At 38.8% G+C, this 15744-nt stretch overlaps 1 protein-coding gene across 5 annotated transcripts in view; it reads left to right on the top strand.

Annotated features, from left to right (window-relative positions):
- The window catches only part of sdk2b (sidekick cell adhesion molecule 2b), a 339250-nt gene that overhangs the window by 305508 nt on the left and 17998 nt on the right, over window positions 1-15744 (top strand). For all 5 annotated transcript variants that reach the window (XM_028476014.1, XM_028476012.1, XM_028476013.1 and 2 more), the window contains 16 exons: window positions 765-880; window positions 964-1153; window positions 1679-1777; window positions 2061-2255; window positions 3200-3401; window positions 5062-5165; window positions 6344-6414; window positions 6560-6680; window positions 7632-7688; window positions 7924-8025; window positions 8966-9081; window positions 9424-9610; window positions 12127-12264; window positions 12596-12805; window positions 13734-13859; window positions 14756-14920. In XM_028476014.1, coding sequence (XP_028331815.1) covers window positions 765-880; window positions 964-1153; window positions 1679-1777; window positions 2061-2255; window positions 3200-3401; window positions 5062-5165; window positions 6344-6414; window positions 6560-6680; window positions 7632-7688; window positions 7924-8025; window positions 8966-9081; window positions 9424-9610; window positions 12127-12264; window positions 12596-12805; window positions 13734-13859; window positions 14756-14920 — 2199 coding nt within the window. The remainder of the gene's footprint in view (window positions 1-764; window positions 881-963; window positions 1154-1678; window positions 1778-2060; window positions 2256-3199; window positions 3402-5061; window positions 5166-6343; window positions 6415-6559; window positions 6681-7631; window positions 7689-7923; window positions 8026-8965; window positions 9082-9423; window positions 9611-12126; window positions 12265-12595; window positions 12806-13733; window positions 13860-14755; window positions 14921-15744) is intronic.

The raw sequence follows: 15744 nt of genomic DNA, 5'->3' as shown, positions 1-15744 counted from the left end.
TTGCTTATCCCTGCTCTATAGAATCAGGCAATTATCTTTAACGATGAGTGCCAAGCATTAAAGGAGTGAAACTAAAGCGTTTTAAAGCTGCCGGCGACATTCCCAGCGCTTCTTTCAACCAAAATGAAGACATAGTGTCAGCCTCATAAATCAAAGACGGGGAGAATTCACTCACAAACAAATGTTAAAGGTTGAAATTGCCACTCCCAAGATTGTTTTTGACTCCGTTTCAAGACAAGCTTTGGAAAAGTTTAGTACATTGCATTGTGGGATTGGGAATGCAAAGACGCCATGACAGAATCTGTGAGGATTGGCAAAATCTGTGCTGACACAGAGGAAGTAGAATCTATTCTCTTTTTTTTGTGGTTTCCCTTAAACTTCTATGAAATGTCTCACGTTATCATGTTGCTAAATTTACGATACGTGGTTGTGATATTTAAAGTTATGTTTCTGATATTTACAAAGTGTTTCACTTCATTCTAAGTTTGATTTCTTGTGTTTCTTCACCAGACGAGAAAGACACGAATTTGCTTGATATAATTTTTGTTTTGGTTTGTTTTACGATGCTCCAATACGACACAAAATTTAGTCAGTATTTGGGTTTTTCTGTGGAAATGTTGTTGTTTTATCCCAACTTTCAATCAATGAAAATACCAGATTTGGAAGAACTTTGGTAGAGTTTTTGGGGTTACACTGCTATTAGCAGTTAATGAGAACAACTTTTGACGAAATACCTGTCGTTTCTTCCTTTTTTGTTGTTAAAGTTCCCTCCAGTGGACCCACCAACGTGTCCGCCTTTGCAACCACCTCCAGCAGTATCCTGGTGCGCTGGTTTGAAGTCCCAGAGCCGGACAGGAACGGGCTCATTTTGGGCTACAAGGTCTGTTTCTGATACATCTAATGGTTGAATCAAAGTGTCTGCGTTCCCACATTCCCTCACCCTTCGTTTCCTCACTAACTCAGGTGTTGTACAAAGAGAAGGACTCCGACAGTGCCGTGCACTTCTGGACCGTGGAGGGGAACACCACCCACAGCGTTCAGCTGGTCGGTTTAGGGAAATATGTGCTTTACGAAATCCAGGTTTTGGCTTTCACACGGATCGGAGATGGACGGCCCAGTTCCCCGACGATCCTGGAGAGGACTCTGGATGATGGTAGAGACCTAATATTCACCTTTAAAGTATAAACTGTTTGGGTAAGATACCTCAAAATTTTAAAATGGGCTTTATCCAATTTTCTCAAAATGAGGACACAATACAAATTGTATTTATACAACTAATACTATATTTGAACAACTATAATGCAATTACAATTTAATATTTTATTCAAACATGCATTGGCGTTTCTGGCTATATGCAGATGTAATTGCATTAGGCTTCATGGGGCACTAGGGGCCCCCAAAGCAGAGCCTTTAGCCTCATCTGAGGGGAAAAAAATTATTCATAAAATGCTAAAAAATAAATGTAAAATATAAGTGTAAAGCTGCGGTTTGTGTTCAAAATGTGTGTTTAATATCTGATGAATTATTGGAAGGTACGCATCATTTAGCACTGCATGGAGCATTTAATGGTTCGCCCCCATGAAGCTAGAAACAGCTCCACAAATATGATCCCACGTAGGTGTCAGCTATGCTGTATTTCTTATGCTAAACTTTGTTATTGGTGCCTTTTCTCCTGCAGTGCCTGGACCTCCAGTTGGTATCCTGTTCCCTGAAGTGCGAACCACCTCCGTGCGTCTCATATGGCAATCCCCCGCCCAGCCTAACGGGATAATACTAGGTCAGCAGTCTGTGTTTTTCTTTGCATGGTATAAAAATGATCAGCTTATTTTGGAACTGATTTAGCTTAAATTAATTTTTTTTTGCATGTTTTTTTGTTTCTTGTTGAGGGTCTTTATGGGGTTTTTTTTTAATAGCCACATTTTTGTGTTACTGCTTTACAGCGTAGAAAAGCAGTTACTGAAGTTTAGCAGAGAAAATAACACTAAATCAAAAGAATAGAGGATATATTTTGTTCTAAATGATGGTTTTCGACCCCCCCCCCCCCCCCCCCCCCTCCTCAGCTTACCAGATCACATACCACCTCAACTCCACCAACAGCAACACGGCCACAGTGGACGTCCTCAGCCCTAGCGCTCGACAGTACACGGTGACAAACCTGAAGCCAGAGTCGGTGTATCTGTTCCGCATCACCGCGCAGACGAGGAAGGGCTGGGGCGAGGCCGCCGAGGCGCTGGTGGTCACCACGGAAAAACGGGGTAACCACAGCTTTGTTGTGTGTTTTCACTGCACCTCTTGAATCTGCTCATCGTTTACACCAGACATGAGAAACTGGCCCTCGGATTCATTTTGTGCGGCCCCAAAGTAACAACATGAAATGATTCCAAAAGTGCATGAGAGGACTCAAGCAATAAAGATATAACATGCAACAAAAAGTGCAACAAAAAAACACAAAACTGTAACAAAAACTCACACATTGAGAAAAACCAAATAACAAAAACACACAAACTAGCAACAAAAATACACAATATTACTCAAAACCGCACGAAACAACAACAATGCACAGAAATACACAGGTCCTAAAACACACACAATAGAAACTATATAACATGACAACAAAAATACACAAAAGTGCAACAAAAACACACAAAACTGCAAAAAAAAAAAAAAAAAAACGCACACAAAATGAGAAAAACAAAACAAAAAAATGCACAAAATGAGTTGAAAAAATACACAAAAATGACCCCAAAAGCCCTAAACGCCCTAAATGACTCCAAAAACCTACAAGACGACTACAAAAATATATACACATAACAGAAACAAATTTGAATGAAGCAAAAGACACAAAATGAGTTTAAAAAACACACCAAATGACCACTAAAAAGCCCAAATCCCTTTGTTGTTGGTGTGATCTTTCTTAATGGCAGCACTGATGGAGCCTCTGCTGCACTTAGCTCATTTCCCGCTAACAGTCCACTAAGCAGATGTGTTTTCTAAAGAAACATCGGTGCCCTGTGGGGATTGATAGCAAACACTCAGATGTAGCTAAGACACTGAACGAGTCCATCTGCTCCCCCTCCAGTCCTGGTGCAGATTGTTTGCTCTTCAACTTCCCTTCCTTGTGTCATCATCGCACTTACACTTTTTTCTATTGTCAGCCATTGTACGCACAACTCCAATCTGTTGTCTTGGATTTGCACAGCTCGCCCCCAGCCCACCAGCCGACCCACGGTACCTCAGAGAGACGTCCAGGCCCGACAGGTTGTGCTGTCGTGGGAGCCGGGCAGCGACGGTCTGTCCCCGGTGCGTTACTACACGGTTCAGCAGAGAGAGCTGCCCAACAGCAACTGGACGGTGCATTCTGCCTCCGTCAACCACGAGGCCTCCTCCTACATCGTATCCAGGTACTTTAACACTCATTCAATAGCTAAACACAGGGTTAGGGTCAATTACATTTTTCAATTACAATTACGCCTTGAATTATCCACATTCATTTACATTTTTCAATTACAGTTACGTCTTTAATTATCCACATTCAATTACATTTTTCAATTACAGTTACGTCTTTAATTATCCACATTCAATTACATTTTTCAATTACAGTTACGTCTTTAATTATCCATGTTCAATTACATTTTTCAATTACAGTTAAGTATTTAATAATGCATGTTCAATTACATTTTTCAATTACAAGTGCGTCTTGAATTCTCCACATTCAATTACATTTTTCAATTACAGTACGTATTTAATTATCCATGTTCAATGACATTTTTCAATTAATTTAATTTTTCAATTAAAATTGTCTTTAATTATCTACGTTCAATTATATTTTTAACTACAATTACGTATTTAACTATCCATGTTCAATTACATTTTTCAATTACAATTACAGTACGTATTTAATTATCCATGTTCAATGACATTTTTCAATTACAATTACAGTACGTATTTAATTGTCCATGTTCAATGACATTTTTCAATTAAAATTACGTCTTGAATTACCCACATTCAATTACATTTTTCAATTACAATTACGTCATTAAAATTTTTAGATTACTATTACATATTTAATTATCCAAGTTCATTTACATTTTTCAATAACAATTACATATTTAGTTATCCATGTTCAATTATATTTTTAAATTACAATTATGTATTTAATTATCCACATTCAATTCCATTTTTCAATTACAATTACGTCTTTAATTATTCATGTTCAATTACAACACAATCGTGATTACATTGACAGCCATTTTTTCAAATTACAATTACAATTTCAATTATTATCATCTCCCTGAAAGTCAATTACAGTTACATTCTCAATTACTAAAGTTCAATTACATTTAATCAATTACATTTAATCAATTACATTTAATCAATTACATTTAATCAATTACAATTACGGAGCTTTTAATCATATGCTGAGTTTTCATTCCAGCTTTCCCGAATTCATTTGAAAAAATACAATTCTTAATGTAATGTACATAATATACAAATATTTTAAGTTCTATAAAACACAGTGATTGTACAAATATGTATGAATTCATTTGTTGTTCTTTTAAAAATACAAGTTATTTTTTGACGCTCTTCTTCTGTTGCACAATTCTGCTTCTCCTCTTTAATAAATAAGCTCATAAATATAAAATTCCTCTTGCGTTAGCATCCTGTTAGCATCTCTTATAATAATGAGTTGGTTTTGACCCATGTCAGATGTAAAATACATTAAAAAACATTGTTTTTATCACGATTTTAAGTATAATGATGTCATAATTGTAAATAATATACAGTATATATATAAAATATATAGTAACTACACACTAACCCTGGTTAAAACCAATGCAAACTCTGCTTCGTTCACTGTTCACACCTATTTTTCTGTCTATAATCCAAACAAAAGGAAGAAAAAACGATGGGTTCTAATGTGTTTTTGTTGCTCAGTGGTTTTCTTTGAAACTCGTGCACTGTGAGAACACTACTGTATATTTTAGCTTTGATGTATGAGGCAAAACAAGTCTGTAGTTCATCATGAAGATTAATGTGTCTCCCCGTGCTTCCATTCCAAAGGCTAAAGCCCTTCACGTCCTACCAGTTCAGAGTCAAAGCCACCAACGACATCGGGGACAGTGAGTACAGCGAGGAGAGTGAAGCCATCACCACTCTGCAGGACGGTGAGAACCACTATAGGACGATTATTTTGGAGGAGTTTTACGATGATAGAATTATTATTTTTTGTGCATGTTTTAGATGCTACACTGATCCTCCACAACCGATTATATAGTAACTGGGATCAGACATCAGAAACATGCTGGATTTTAGCACCTCACCTTGCGTGTAGTTTAGTGTATTTTAATCACATTTGATCACATTTTGAATTTTTTTTATTTGTATTTTATTTCTCCTTTTGTTAATTAATTAATTATTTCATTATTATTGTTATTATTTGATTTGATTTTTCCCCCTTTTTTAAATTCATTATTTTTTTATTTCATTATTATTATTATTATTATTATTATTATTATTATTATTATTATTATTATTATTAACATTTTCATTATTTTATTTTTATTTATTTATTTATTTATTTATTTATTTATTTATTTATTTTTTGTAAACTTTGTGAACTGAAATGCAATGTCTACATTTAGCCCACTAAATATTCCCCTTTGAATAATCAAAAATCTCCCAACAAAATGGGTAAAAAAAAACAAACAAAAAAAGTAACTTTCCTTCTTAAAAATTCATTAAAAAAAAAAAAAAACATATAATATGCAATCGCATATTTTAGAACGGTGATAATAAAGTTATTTGAGTGCAAAGAAAAAAAAAAGTTTGGTAACGAATATGAATCAGTCAATTTCTCCGGCCTCGTCATGTAATGATGTCACACACCCGCTAGGGGGCGCACCCCTCAGTTTGAGAACTGCTGTCTTAGACACTTGCTAACTTGCAACTGTGAGTGTTTAACTTAAACAATCAACACACAAAAGTGAGAAACCAAACAAAAATGGACATAACGTAGGTCAGGTTTAACCACTGTAAAGGTATAGTCTACAATCCTTTTCAGAAACACTTTTTGTTATACTGGGTGAACTGGTCCTTCCATTCTGAGAGTGGTCACTACTTTACTTTATTTATTGAAAAACAAAAAAGGAATGAAAAGAATCAGACTTCTGTAGCTGCTGCAATCAATTAAAAAGTATAACCAATCCCTGCCATTTGGCCTGAATGGAAAGAACCAATCAGATGGCTTCATGTCTTCTGTCCCATGAATGCCATTGCACACCTTCTCTAATCTTCAATTTCCAGGTGAGTTTAGCTAAGTTATCTTCTTGTTTTTTTGCCACAGCACCCGATGAAGCACCGCTGATTCTCTCCGTCACGCCGCACACGACGACCTCCGTTCTCATCCACTGGCAGGTATGAGCCGACAGGGGGAGGGGTCTATTTTTAGATAGTAGTATAGAGATTTCTTAACAATATCGGCCTGAGAGTGGAGTGTCTTGAGGATGATGGAGTCAAAAACATAAGAGTACTAAGTGTTGTTCCTTGTGTTCCGTCACAGCCGCCCTCGGAGGAGAAGATCAACGGGATCCCGCTGGGCTTCAGGATCCGATACCGAGAGCTACTGTACGACCGCCTCCGCAGCTACGTCAGCAGTGCCTCCAGCTGGGCCGAGCTCACCGGTGAGAAAATAACTGCTGCAGCATTAGATGCTAACGGCTAACACAGGCACATTGATGAGCACATGACGAGCGAGTGGAGGCAGACATGGTAACATTTGGCCAAAAATGGTCCAAAAGTGGCAAAAACGTGGCAAGAAAAGAGTGAATAGTGACTAAAATGAGCCAAAAGCAGTCAAGAGTGGCCAAATAATGGGTAAATAAAAAGAAACCAGGTGGTATTTACTGTAATGGTAAAAGGGTATCTATAATGTGGAACAAAAAGAGACAAAATGTAGGGGAAAGAAGAAACAAGTGGTATTTATTTGACAAAAGTTAGCTTATTTGGATGAAAAGTGGATAAACATTTTTAAGAAAAGACAAAAATTGGATAAAAGTGTCAAAGAAAAAAAAAAGGGATATTTATTGGCAACGAGTAGCTAAAGTCTTAAAAAAGTGTCAGAACTTTTTGAAAAGGGGCAAAAAATGGGCCAAAAGCAATTAAGAGTGGCCAAAAAAAGAACCAGGTGGTATGTAATGGCAAAGTGTATCTTAAATTGCCAAAATGTGGCAAATGATAGTGAAAAAGGGCTTATGATGGATAGAAACCAGTTTCCCAGCGCTGATTGTCCCCATTGAGTCTTAATAATATTTCATCCAAAGCCGAGCTCCGTACAGACTCCTTCTGTTGCCAACTTTCTTCTGCCCGCCGGCTTTAAAACTTCACAGCCAAGCGTTTTATCAGCTCCAGGCTGTTATTAGGTTTACTCCAGAGCAGCTTTTTTTTCCCTTCGTGAACTCGCTCTATAATTTCCCACTTGCTGAATCATTGCCACCCGTTTTGGTGCTCTGTGATCACTGTGATTCCGTGTAGCGTTTCCCTCCTAAACCACCTAAGTGTTAGATTTTAAACCAACCTTAATGATATTGTTGGTCAATGAGCTCTTTTTGTGTGTCTTCCTCCTTTCGTCGTAGCGCCCTACACCATCCGCAATCTGAGCGATTCCTCCATCACCCACTACGAGTTGGACAGTAAGTTCTGCAATTCCTCAATTGAGGAAAAACAACTGTTTAAACATTTTTTTTTTTATCTTACTCGTTGATGTCCACATGCCATTTTATTTGAAAATGCTTTCAGCAGATGGTCACACACATTTCTCCCGCAGCTTTTTATATCCTCATTATTACATCGGCTAATGATGGGAATCTATAACTGGTTTTCTTCATTGATTGTATTCACACTTTTTTATCGTTTACCCCATTGCAGAATTAAGTAAACACAAACGCTACGAGATACGCATGAGTGTGTACAACGCCGTAGGGGAGGGGCCGACCAGTCCGCCACAGGAAGTGTTTGTCGGAGAGGCAGGTACGTACATTTGCCGCCGTCCTCTTATTTCAGTCGTTTGGACGCCAAAATCTCATTCAGGATATGATTAGATTGAATTGAATTGAATTGAATTTACAAATTTCTATCGCCTGATCATTTGGTATTTATTGTTTCCTGAAAAAATCCTGTAAAACCCTCATTTTAATTTTTCAGAAAGATAACAAATGAATGAATATTTTAGTTTATCAATACATTGAGGGATAGATTAGAATTTATCCCACATTTAGAATAATGACCAATCTGAGCGTTAACACCAGAAAGGAGAAAGTCTAATGTCTGTTTTTGTTTTAATTTGTCATTTAATAAATGTTTTCTTATTTTGTGTGTTTTTGGAGTCATTTTGTATATTTTTGTCATTGTTTTGTAAAGTTTTTGTCATTTTTTTGTTTTCATTACTTTTTTTTAAGCCGTTTTGTTGTTTTTGTATTTATTTATATGTGTTTTGGGAGTACATTGGTGTATTTTTGTCATTCTTTTGTGTATTTATGCTGTTGTTTTGTGTGTTATGAGTCAGCTTGTGTATTTTTGTTGTAGTTTGGTGTGGTTATGAAGTATATTGGTGTATTTTTGTTGTCGTTTTGTGTATTTATACTGTCGATTTGTGTATTTTTGTTACCATTTTGTATATTTTTCTGGTATTTTTGTCCTTTTTTGTGTCATCTTTTGTGTTTTGGGAGTAATTTTTGTCATTTTTGGAGCCACTCTGTGTGCTTAATTTGGGGACTGCAAAACCATTTTGGCTCCATGTTATTCTCAAAGCTGAATGATGATTCCCAAAGGAGACCAAACAAGTCTATGATTTACCTTGTGCGTCTTTGTCTCAGATTGACCTCATTCCTTCTACTGAATAACAATAGAAATACACTTTTATAAAGCACCAATATCTAACTGCTTCATTATTTCTGATGATGACCTCCAGTGCCCACAGCCCCGCCCCAGAACGTGATCATTGAGTCTGCGACCGCCACCCAGCTGGACGTGACGTGGGACCCTCCCCCTGTGAACGCACAGAATGGAGACATCCAGGGCTATAAGGTCAGAGCAACATTTTGACCGCTTTACGAAATAATCCACTTCCACCACTGCTCTGTGTTCTTTCTTTGCCTGCTATTTACATTTAATAGTCCTCATGAGACTCAGCCTGTTTGATATTAATCACTGGTAAATAGACATTTTTGCTTTTTTAAATAACTAGGCATTCCTGAGAGGTTTTCGATGAAAATTTTAATCGGCTGCTACATTTGCAATGAATAAAAGGAAGTCTTGTTTTTCCCCCTTAGGGGACATAAGCATTAGAAAGAGAAATGGATGTATTCCCTGCACGCCACCCGTAAACGTACATGAATATTTATTTGTGCCCTGTGTCGTTCCACGTAGGTGTACTTTTGGGAGTTTCAGCGCAAGAACGCGACCGAGCGTCTACGGACTCTTTTCATGCCGGAGGGGGGAGTGAAGCTGAAGAACCTGACCGGGTACACCACTTACATGATCAGCGTTGCCCCTTTTAACGCAGCAGGGGACGGACCCCGCAGTCCACCCACGAGGGGCCGCACCCAGCAAGCAGGTAAAGACCAGCCACAAACCATCCCATATCCGGATCTGGATCCTATTTTACAATAAACGCTATGAGAGGACTTAATGTTATGGTTTCATTTATTCAGAAAACTGTTTTTCAGGAAATTTACTTTGATGTTTCGGCTGTCAACTGCCAGTCTTCTTCAGGAGCGTCTGCTGATTGCTTTGATGCTTCCTGAACTTCTGCGTAACAATTCATGCAAGTTCTTCTTGTTTTCATTTTGAATAATAAAGAAGACAAATGGAAGACAAAAATACCTTGCTGAAATTATCGAGTCAAGTCAAGGAAACATCAAAGTGATTAGCAGACGCCTCTGAAGAAGGCTGCCAGTTGACAGTCAAAACATGTCAGGAGATCAAAGTAAATTTCCTGGAAAGCAGTTGTCTGAATAAATGAAAGCTTAACATATTTTTATATTTTTCAAAAATAACTTGCTGGAGTTTTTACGTGGAAGTCAAGGAAACGTCTACGACGATCAGCAGACGCCTCTGAGGAAGACTGACAGTTGACAGTCGGAAAAACATATCAGGAGATCAAAAGTAGTTTTTTCTGAAAAACAGTTGTCTGAATAAATCTGAAACTTTAACTTATTATTATCACAACACATTAAACACAAAACTCAGATGAAGGTCTGCATTCATTTTCTATCACTGGATAACGTGATCACCAGAAGATCCGTAACACGTAGCACGAGATTTCAAACTGGATTTTTGGCAGAATTTGAGATATTTGTCCATTTGTCACACTTTGTAGACATTCAGTCATCCGTTTTCCGGTGAAAAATAGCATGAGTACGTGATGTTTTCCCTAAAACAAGTAAGATTTATTATTACGTGTCAGAACCCAAATTCCGTTTTTCAGCAATTATGGAAAATCCGAGACCCTACTTATAAGTTGTGTAGTAACAGGATGATGTGAAGAATGCAGATAAATTAGAACTCTGTTCATTTTTCCTACAGCTGATGTTTAAGCCTATTTGGAAATGCAGAGACGTCTTTTTCGACCTGACTGAACCGTGAGGGAAAACATTTGATGTGACTATGATGCTAATTGTTGCTGTCAGAATGCCAGACGACGTTAGCGTAGCCACACAGTGATCAGCATACGTTCCCAATCAGCTGCGGCTCTCGACTTTGGCGCTAACTCGAGCTGTGTCGAGCTTTCCGTCCTTCTGTCTTCTCTTTATTATCCTTTCTCTGACTCGTGAGACTTCCCTATGAGTATTCCCATCTGCAGACATGTCAAAACTATATTTATCTTACCAATACCCCTGTGTGCACGATAGGGTGTTTTGGTTTCCTTTAATACTGCATTCAGACAAGTCAAAAATAAAACATAAAGCTGTTTGTAGCATCCTGGTTTCCCTCAGTGGTCCCTGTTGTGAGAGGAAGAGGCAGAAAAATGGGGGGGGGGGGGGGGGGACGAGGGAGCAGCATAACAGAGATAGTTATCCAATTTTTTTAGAAGACAAAGATGCTTTGTCCTCTCCAAGCGTCTCTACTGCCTCTTGACAATTTTAAAGAGAACAGGACAAACTGTGTGTGTAGCACAGCCGTGTTACGAGCTCAGCGTGTGCTAATGGGGTCTAAAAGGCCTGTGTGCGTTCATTGTTGATGGTGAATGACTGTGATCCTGGAAGTGATGTGGAGCCTCTTAACCTGGGTCCTAGTTTAGCAAAACCACGGCAGCGTCGAACAAGGACACAGATTCACTCCTAAAGGCTTTCTGTTGCACAACTGCTGCATCGGCACATTTTTGTGCAGCAGCGTGGGATTCACAAGACATGTTAGAAGCTGCAGATGTAAGCGTTGCAGGAGGGATGGAATCCCCTATTCAAAAAGAGCCTGGATCTACTTTGTGTGTTTTGCTCCAGGGACTACAAATGTCTTGCTCAAGATGTTACAGATGAGCCAAGAGCAAACACCGTGAAAAATTGTTTCCATGACTGCGTAAGCTAGCAGTTAGCGTTAGTTACATACATTATTTCCCTAACACAACATTTGTGGTCACAAACTAGCACAACCAACCAAACCACAGAGATTCTGTCCATTGGGCTTTTGTCTGTTGGGATTTTGTCCAATTAGATTTTGTCTGTTGGTATTTAATCTATTGGAATTTTGTAGATTGAGATTTTGTCCATTGTGATTATGTTTGTTGGGATTTTGTCTTTTTGAATTTTGCTTATTGGGATTTTGCCAGATGCTACCTTGTCCAATGACGTTTTTATCCAATGGGATTTTGTCCATTGATATTTTGTCAGTTGTGATTTTGTCAGTTTTTATATTGTCCAATTATGTTTTTGTTCATTGGGATTTTGTCCAATGCAAATTTGTCTGTTGGGATTTAGTTTTTTGCAATTTTGGCTTTTGTAAATTTATCCGTCGGGATTTTGTTCATTGGGATTTCGTCAGTTGTGATTTTGTCAGTTGTTTTATTGTCCAATTATGTTTTTGTCCATTGGGATTTCCGTGTTGTAGATTTTTTTTTTACTCTGATTGTTTCAGCTCCCAGTGCTCCCAGTTTCATTCACTTCACCGAGCTGACAACCACCTCTGTTAACGTGTCCTGGGGCGAGCCCACCTTCCCCAACGGCATCATTGAAGGCTACCGTCTGGTTTATGAGCCCTGCACACCTGTGGAAGGTAATCCTTTTAATGCTTCCTGGTTCATCTGTCTACGTTCTATTGTGCAGGATTAAGGCTCATGCTGTGAGGTATTTTAATGCATTTACAGAGGAATTAGTGTAATCGTTTGTCTTATTTAGTTCAGTGAAATTCAAACTTATCTAAGTTTTGTGGTGGGCGTTTTTAGTTTGCTGAATGCTTATTTTCATGAAGTTAATCAGCTCAGTATTGTTTACACTTCAACTTCTAATCATCCCATATAACACATGACTACATGACATATTTACCAGCATTGATTGCATCTCTGAGCTTGTGTGCTACCTGTTCTAAATATGGTGTGTTTGTCTAGAGTCTTCAGTGGCCTGTGCAGACTGTCCTCACTCCCCCTCCCCCCCAGGCGTCAGTAAGACAGTGACGGTGGATGTGAAAGGGAGCGGCCCCCTGTGGTTGAAGCTCAAAGACTTGGCGGATGGAATCACGTACAACTTTCGGATACGGGCCAAGACCTTCATCTACGGGCCCGTGGTGGAGGCTAATATCACCACTGGGCCAGGGGAAGGTAAATGTGCTTATGTTGGTTAGTCAAGTGGTTCTCAACCTTTTCAGCCCGCGACCCCCAAAATAAAGGTTCCAGAGACCGGGGGCCCCAACTCTGCCTGAAGGTGGTTGAACACAGTCATGAACATTGAAGAACAGTCCAGGTCCATCTATGAGGGGGAGTAAAGGGGAGATATTTTTGGGGTCCATCCATAAAGTCAGCAAAATGATGGTCCATTGTTCTATGAATCTGTGATAACCACATTTATTTATTCATCTGAATAATATCCAGTGTTATCCAGGAAGTTTATTATTAATTCTGTCATAGTATATAATCATCTTAAAGATGTAAATCCTTGTTTCAATCAGAAATAAAATGGGTTAAAAGTGACCAAAAATGGTGGAAACGGTGGTGAAATGGGGTTTAAAAAACCACAGAAATTGGTTAAAAGTTGTAAATTAGAGTGACAAAAAACGGACAGAAAAAGTGATAAAAACGGTTTAAAGTGTCAATATTGGAACAATTAGTTTAAACTTTCAAATAACGGGTATGACAAATTGTGTCAAAAGTGACAAAATTGGGTCGAAATGCGAAAATGCCTTGAAAGTGGAAAAAATGTGCAGAAAAGGCATTGACATTTGATAGAGAAGTGGCAGAAATGGAAGTGATGTAGCAACAATACATTAAAAAGAGCAAAATATGGCAAGAAAAAGTGGTGAAAATAGGTTAAAATATGACAAAATTAGGTGTAGTTGCGTAAAAATGGTAAAAATAAGCAAAAACGGGCTCAAATTGTTTAAAATAAAAAATCTTTGTTTCTTGAAGGCATCTGGTGACCCCCTCTCAGTGTCTTGCAAACTCAAATAGGGTCTGACCCACAGTTGAGAACCCCTGGGTTAGTCAATGTTCAATGTAACTGTTGTGAAAGTTGGAGTTTCTTCTTCCTCAGGTGCCCCTGGACCTCCTGGCGAGCCGTTCATCACACGCTACAGTTCAGGTCTGACCATTCACTGGACCAGCGGCGAACCGGGACGCGCTCCCATAACGCGCTACGTCATCGAAGCCAGACCTTCCGGTGGGTTCCGTTGTTTTAGCTTCTGGAACAGGTCATGAAAGTCTTGGGTGAAGTGTTGGACATCTGCTGCCACGGAGTCTGTGTCTGTGCTATTTTAATGGCTTATTGATTCCGAGACTGAAGTCGAAACAATCGGGGTCTGGTTTCAGCTGTGATTGACACGTCCTGGCAGTGCCATCGGGGTGATGAATGCTGGGTGACTCACCTGAGGGGGTGTGGAGATGGGCCTCAACACTTGCAAGTGAAAATCAAGAGGGCCACATAGAATTACATTTGTAAAAAGGTTAACAGAGGCTGTTGGATGGTAATATATAGTGCAGGGGCTTGTCTGGGGGATGATGAAGATTGTTAAGTCGTCCCTCGAGGCCCCCCCCCTCCTCCCCCTCCATCTTCTCCTATTCCTTCGCCGATGGCTATAACTCTTTGCAGTATCGCATAACCTTGTCCTCGGGTTAAATGACATCAGCTTTTTTTTTTTTACTTTTTTTGTCAAACTTCAGCTACGGTACATGACAGATGGACTCTGCTGTTTGTTTACGTCTGTGCGCTCTATTAAAAGACTCAAACGGAGATTGATATTTACACCAATGTGTAATAAATGATCGCTGGCGGGATTCCCGTAGCCAGCAGAAGCCACCTTACACTGTTTCACTTGAAATATGGTCGCACCACTATTTATGTTGTGCATTTCGGTCGCTGTAAATTTCACTGGGAGCAGTGAAATTGATGGATTGGGTAATATTTGTAGGAATTATCAATTACCCCTCAGATCAGCCAGCCAGGCAGTCATGGGCTTGGTGATAAACACACACTGGTTACAATAACATATTGAATTTGTTTGGATCCAACTTTTCTCATCTTTTCTTTTTTAACCTAAACTAAAAACTTCTCTACAGATGAGGGTTTATGGGATATCTTAATCAAGGACATTCCCAAAGACGCTCGGTCGCACACGTTCAACATGGATATCCTGAAGCAAGGGGTCAGTTATGACTTCAGGGTCATCGCGGTCAACGACTACGGCTACGGCGCTCCCAGTTTACCTTCTCCTTCCATCTCAGGTGAGGTTTCTTGTGTCTTCTTTATGCTGTATGCTTTAGGACATCCTCAGGTCTCAGAGTGAGGTATCAGATTTCATTTATCAGACCAAACTGGATCATGACTCAGCACAACCTCTGTCAGATGAAAAGGCCTCACTTTTCAAACCAAACGCCTTCAAATGACACTACCTCAGGCTTCATAATAAAAGTCATCAGACTCAACGACCTCAGGCTGTAAAACATGACAGGGCATTTTATTTTGAAAGGAACCGGAAGTACACACAATGAGTTAAAAAGCCGTTCATCTCATTTCTTTTTTTTTTTTTGCAAAATTTAAGACTTATCAACGTGTTGTTTGATTAATAAATACATAATATTTTAACTTTTTTTCAGGAAATTAGATCTCCGGCATGTTTTGACTTCCAACTGTCAGTCTTCCTCAGAGGCATCTAGTGATTGCTTTGATATATCCCTATGAGTTTTCTCATAAGGAAAGCCTCAAAGCATCTACTGATCGCTTTTATGTGTTCTTAGGAGTTTTTCCTTGGCATTCAGGGATACATCAAAGCTGACAGTTGGCAGTCGAAACATGTCAGGAGATCTAGTTTCCTGAAAAAAAGGTGGCTGAATAAATCAAACCGTAACACTATTTCAAAAAAAGAAGACAGAATGAACTTGTTGGAATGAATAAATACATCAGTTTAAAGAAAGGTTGATTTACCGTAACGTTAAAAAAAAAAAAAGAAAACTTTCAACTTTCAACTCTCCTATCCGAAGCAGCACGTATTGGTTACGTCATGTGTATTTCCGATTTCTTCAAAATAAAACGCCATGTCGTGTTTTAC

The sequence above is a fragment of the Gouania willdenowi genome, chromosome 19 (assembly GCF_900634775.1).
Source record: "Gouania willdenowi chromosome 19, fGouWil2.1, whole genome shotgun sequence".
NCBI lineage: Eukaryota > Metazoa > Chordata > Actinopteri > Blenniiformes > Gobiesocidae > Gouania > Gouania willdenowi.
The sequence above is the reverse complement of the archived record's forward strand: the minus strand, read 5'-3'. Positions and strand labels throughout refer to the sequence as shown.